The sequence below is a fragment of the Musca domestica genome, unplaced genomic scaffold (genome assembly GCF_030504385.1).
Source record: "Musca domestica strain aabys unplaced genomic scaffold, Musca_domestica.polishedcontigs.V.1.1 48, whole genome shotgun sequence".
In the NCBI taxonomy this organism is placed as follows: Eukaryota; Metazoa; Arthropoda; class Insecta; order Diptera; family Muscidae; genus Musca; species Musca domestica.
In genome coordinates this window covers 1,960,541-1,966,540 of record NW_026712340.1, presented here as the reverse complement: position 1 = coordinate 1,966,540, position 6,000 = coordinate 1,960,541, and the positions used below count along the sequence as shown (strand labels likewise).

General features: G+C 30.9%; 1 protein-coding gene across 2 annotated transcripts in view; it reads right to left on the bottom strand.

The window, feature by feature from the left end:
* Positions 1 to 739: 739 nt before the first annotated feature.
* LOC101897723 (upstream-binding protein 1) overlaps positions 740 to 6,000 on the bottom strand; it is a 65,000-nt gene continuing 59,739 nt past the window's right edge. Inside the window, exons 1-5 of one of the 2 annotated variants that reach the window (XM_020038896.2) lie at positions 4,212 to 4,350; positions 3,896 to 4,097; positions 3,703 to 3,821; positions 1,277 to 1,351; positions 740 to 1,192 (exon numbers count right to left, since the gene is read on the bottom strand). In XM_020038896.2, the coding sequence (XP_019894455.1) occupies positions 763 to 1,192; positions 1,277 to 1,351; positions 3,703 to 3,821; positions 3,896 to 4,096 (825 nt within the window). In that variant the 5' untranslated portion in view covers position 4,097; positions 4,212 to 4,350 and the 3' untranslated portion in view covers positions 740 to 762. Of the gene's footprint in view, positions 1,193 to 1,276; positions 1,352 to 3,702; positions 3,822 to 3,895; positions 4,098 to 4,211; positions 4,351 to 6,000 lie in introns of those variants that run through there. The other variant, XM_020038893.2, reaches the window with a different exon arrangement.

Below are 6,000 nucleotides of genomic sequence, written 5' to 3'. Positions count from 1 at the left end.
GATTTAACTGTAGCCCAACAAAATGAAGAACGGCTTCCAAATATGTAGTTCTGAAGGGTAGCAACCTGATACGAATAGAATATAATAATACAAAATCTAGGTTTCGAAATTACATAGGTTTCCTGTTGGGATAAATAATATGGGGGCTACAGCAAAACATGAACCAATATCCATTATTTTTTCTCAAGGCGGTTAAATATTCACAGGAACCCCATATATTAAATCATGTTTTTCAGAATAGAATCTAATGTGAACTCGATATGTTAAATAATTATTCAGTTGAATATTGAAGGTGGATAATTCAAACAACTGGAAACCTTAATGCAATTGGTACGGTCTTTCGGGTTTTTTTAACTTGAATTTCTTCATGCCCGGCAAATTGGCAGAAGACACAAAAGGATGTTAGTTTTTTTTTTTTTTTTTTTTTTGATTCCATTTTGGGTGAAAATTAAATTTTACAAAAAGTTTGAATTCATAAGGTTAATTTATAATCTGTGATAATTTTGGTATTTGATTTTCCATTAATTACCCACGATTATAATGTCACTTCCTTTTTCATTCCCTTCAGGACATTACAAACTTCCTTTTCCCTTTAACTAAAAAAAAAATAACCTTCCAAAAATTGTCATCTACATATTGTTTTCGTTGTTTGTGTCTGTGTATATTTAATAACATTTTTATTAAACATACATACATATATAAAAAATAATAATAATAATATTTTTAAAAAAAAAAAAAATTTTTGTTATTTTCTTTTTTTTCTTAATTTTCATTTTTGTTCACTAATTTCATAACAACTTTTCCATTTTGTACTTCCAAACCATAGAGACTACCATCTTTGATTTCATTGGCCAGTACCTCATCGGTGATGGCCACATGGATGCCGGATGGGCCACTAATGTAAATTAAACTCTTAGTATTGACGTCATTGTAAATGCTTGAACCGCTGCCCGAATATTTCGAATGCATGCCCCAGCTGTGGTAGGGTGAGGAATTATCCATGCCGCCGCCACCACCACCACCTCCACTGCCATTCATAGAGGTTGAAGAACTTTTGGCCACACACTCATAGAAGCCAGGTAATTTGAATAGCTTTTGCAACAGTTCCTTGGCCGTATTGGAAATCAAATAAATTGCATTATAATTGCTGCCATCCAAGCTGACATATAAGGTCAGACGGGGTGTTATGGCCCTGAAAGAGAGAGAGGAGGAAATGGGGAGGAATTATTGTATTATTAATTATGTGATGGCATTTGTATTTGTTTTGCCAACTCACTTTGCTCTCAAAATATTAAACATGCGTATGCCATCGGCCAGACCGCAAATTTGAATTAGATCCTCCTTGGACATTCTGGAAGAGAAGAAAAGGAAAAGAGAAAAATTAAGCACATAAAAAGCAAAAAAGAAGAAAAGCACGTATATAAAAATAAAAATATTTTTAAAGTTACGCCGAAGTCTAGGATTTTTACAAATATATTATTAGATTCTTGGTTCTTTTTTTCATATTTTTGAAAGTATCACTAGAGCCGGGGAATAAAAAAATATTTTTCAACGTCCCAAAACAATCGTGGTTAAGTCTAACAACAGTCTGTCATTTTTTAAAAGTATTTTTAAGTCGCACCAAAGTCGTAGATTTTTTACTAATTTTCAAATTAAAAATCCAGAGAAATTGAGAAATTTTAGAACATTTTTTGAAAATTAAAAAAATGAGTGGATTTTTAAAAACATTTTTTTTTTGAAAATTTATAGAAATCGTGGATTTTTAAAAACGCTTTTTGAAAGTCCAAAAACAAAATGGTGGATTTAAAAAAAAACATTTTGGAAATCTAATGGTAAGATCCCTGCATTTTAAAAAACATTTTTTTAAATTCCAAAGATATCGTGGATTTTGTTAAAACATTTTTTGAAAATCCAAAGAAATTGAGAATTTTTAGAACATTTTTTGAAAATCCAAAGATATCATGGATTTTTAAAAACATTTTTTTGAAATTCCTAAGAAATCGTGGATTTTTGAAAACATTTTTTTGAAAATTCAAAGAAATCGTGAATTTTATTAAAACATTTTTGAAAATCCAAAGATATCGTGAATTTTCAAAAACATTTTTTTGAAAATCCAAAAGAATGGTGAATTTTAAAAAACCATTATTGAATATCCAAAAAAACCGTGGATTTTAAAAAACATTTGTAAATATCCAATGCAATTGTGGATTTTTAAAAATAGTTTTTGAAAAATTTTTAAAACATTTTTTTGAAAATCCAAATAAATCGTGGATTTTTAAGAACACTTTTTGAAAATTGAAAGAAATCGTGGATCCCTAAAAACATTTTTTAAAAATCCAAAGAAATCGCGGATTTTTAAAAACATTTTAAAACATTTTTTGAAAATCCAAACAAATCGTGAATTTTTAAAAACACTTCTTAAAAATCTACATAAATCGTGCATTTTTAAAAAAACATTTTTTAATCCAAAAGAATCGTGGATTTTTTAAAACATTTTTTTTTTTTGAAAATCCAATGAAATCCTGGATTTTTTAAAACATTTTTTTTGAAAATCCAATGAAATCCTGGATTTTTTAAAATATTTTTTTGAATATCCAAAAAAAAATCGTGGATTTTAAAAAACATTTTTTGGAAATCCAATGGAAACGTGGATTGAAAAAACATTTTAAACACTTTTTGAAAATCCAAACAAATCGTGGACTTTTTAAAACATTTTATTAACCCACAAGAATAGTGGATTTTTTAAAATAAAATAAATCGTGGATTTTTAAGAACACCTTTTGAAAATTGAAAGAAATTGGATTCCTAAAAACATTTTTTAAAAATCCAAAAAAATAGCGGATTTTTAAAAACATTTTAAAACATTTTTTGAAAATCCAAACAAATCGTGAATTTTTAAAAACACTTCTTAAAAATCTAAATAAATCGTGCATTTAAAAAAAAAAACTTTTTTTAATCCAAAAGAATCGTAGATTTTTTAAAACATTTTTTTGAAAATCCAATGAAATCCTGGATTTTTTAAAACATTTTTTTTGAATATCCAAAAAAATCGTGGATTTTAAAAAACATTTTTTGAAAATCCAATGGAAACGTGGATTTAAAAAACATTTTAAACACTTTTTGAAAATCCAAACAAATTGTGGACTTTTAAAAACATTTTTTTGTTATCCACAAGAAACGTGGATTTTTTAAAACACTTTTTTGAAAATCCACAGAAATCGTGGTTTTTTAAAAATCCAAAGGAATCGTGTATTTAAAAAAATATATATATTTTCTCCATCCCCAACCGATTCGTGAATTTTTCAATGTTTTCTTTGTCCCCAACAGAGTTGTGGATTTTTAAATAATGTTTTCTCCATTCAAATCATAGTCCTGATATTTTTTAAAAATATGTTTTAAAGTCCCGCAGAAGACATAGATTTTTTTGATGCCCCAAAAAAATTAATGGATTTTTCAAAGATATTTTTAAGTTGTAAAATTTTCCATGAAAAAAATTCAAGTCCCGTTAAAGTCGTAGTTTTTGAAAAAAATTAACGTTTCGCCAAAGACGTGGATTTTTTAAATATTTTTTTTATAGTTCCACCAAAAAAAAAAAATATTTTTATAGATCCACTACTGCTGTGAATTTTTAAAAAAAAAAAATTTTTATAGCTTTGGATTTTCACAAATTTCAAAATATCTCATCAAACGTTTGATACTCACCTCATAATATCAGCACCCGAGAACTGGGCAAATGTCGATAGATATGCTGTTAGGCGATGATAGGTTAGCCACTGGGTAACCTGGACTGGTGTGGAGTCCGGCATTATGGTAATGGAATTCTAAAAAGGAAATATATTTTTTTATTACTCTGTGGATCTGGAATCAACTCCACTCCTCCAACAATGCTACTTACATATTCATCAATATCGTTGCCCATAACCGCCGAGGGGGCTGTCACCATATTGGTATCCATAATCTTTAAACTTGGCGAATTGGTCGACGAGACACTGTTAATGGCTATGGGACTAGCGCTGGCATTGGGCGAAGCATTGGCATAGGGCAACATGCCATCATATTTTGGAATATGTACCGGCGAGTTTGGCCAAATTTTCATGCTAAGAGAAATAGAAAAAAACAAAACAAACAACAAAAATATTTAATAAAGTAATCATTTTAAAAATAGTTTTCAAACTTATGTTTGTTGGCATTTCAATGAAAACCTAAAACACCTTTTGCTTGCAAACGCGTGGAGAACAATTCATGTTGTTTACTACAAATTAAATGAAATATTGCCATTTGTCGCAGTCGTCGTCTCATCCTCATCCAAAAACAGAAACCGAACTATGTTGTTATGCCCATCATTATGTCTCCACTCAGCGCTGCTCTGCTCACTCTCTTTTTCTTTCATTGATGCAAGGCATCCACAAGAACGGCAGCAGCAGAGCAGTGACCGAAAAATCTGCAACTCTCTTACAAAAGTTACAACGAAACCGGTTAATAGTTGGCGTATAATTTATTCAAAAAACAACAACAATGCAGCCATAGTCGGCTGGATAAGTGAAAAACATCTGTAAGTTGTTCTAAAGCAAACGCAAACGAATTGTTGGGCTGAACTTGTTTGTAGAATGTACACCGAGAGAAATTAAGCGGAAACTAAAAGAGATCTTACGAAATAAAAAATTTTGGATCGACCTTAGAATCTCCAGGCCTAGATGGCAAATTAAATTGGGAAACAGGCTCTTATTTGGATGCAGGAAGGCCAAGAAAAAATAGTTCATCTACCACGTCAAAATAGGTAAGACAATGTAGACGTAGACGCCAACAAACAGTTTTAGGGTCGAGATCCTCAACAAAATATTCAGTTTGTCCCCCAAAATATTGGTAATATTTCCTACGTTGAGTTCGAAGATGGATCGTATCGACCCTCTCCCTGCGAATATATGGGATATATATGTAGCTTCTTCTGCTACTTCCTCCTCCCCATAAAAAGTCTTACTTTTCAAACGACCAGAAGAAGGGGCTTAAACTAAAATCTCGGAAATTGGGTTTTTACGTCACAGAAAGTTTAGAGGCGAAAGTTAAAGCGATATTTTCTTTAAAGTCGTACATTAGGGGGAAAAGTGCTAAAAAGTAACAAATAGTGCAAAATGGTGTTAGAGAGATTGATAAGAGCTAGAATTCTGAAAATTTAAATTATGGTCATTTACGGTCAAAAAGACCAGGAAGAACTCTAACTTTGTAAAAGCTTTCGAATTTAAAAAAAAATCACATGTTAGGTAGTTGTACTATAATCCTTGAATACCTAAAGCCTGGGTTCAAAACCCGAGATAGAAACGGGTATAGGCATCATTCTAATGAAAATTCTCATCTAACAAGTGGTCACATTGTGGTGATTATTTAAAACGATTTAGGAGTTATCAATTTTTGGACTTGATATTTGTATCAGGCCCGGCCCAAGGACCCGGGCTAGACCCGGATTTTCAAAACCAATTTGGAAATATAGAAATCAATGAAAGCTAATGCGAAAACCTATTCACATGGAATTACTTAAAAGTGTTCGGGAGTTATGTCAAAATTATCGATTTTTTGGACTCAATTAAAAAAAAAAAACCCAAAAAGTCGAAAAAGGGCCCATTATGGGAATTCACGAAAATTATAGTTGACTCTTTGCCAAATTATAGTTCCCTGAATACCCTGATATTTTACCCCGAAGTCCGGGTCCAAAATTCGGGTTAGACACGGGTATAGGCATCATTCTAATGAAAATTCTTATCTAAAAAGTGGTCCCATGTTTAAAACGATTTGGGAGTTATGTCAAAGCTATCGATTTTTGGACTCAATTAAAATAAAATCCCAAAAAAGTCGAAAAAGGGTCCATTATTGTCCATTATTCATAAAATATATACCAAATCATAGTTAAACCCATAGCCTTTCCAAAATGCTACAATTTGTGCTATTATTTGTCCTGGATCCAGAGATATGGGTCATTGAACACGTAAAACCATATTATGTTCAATA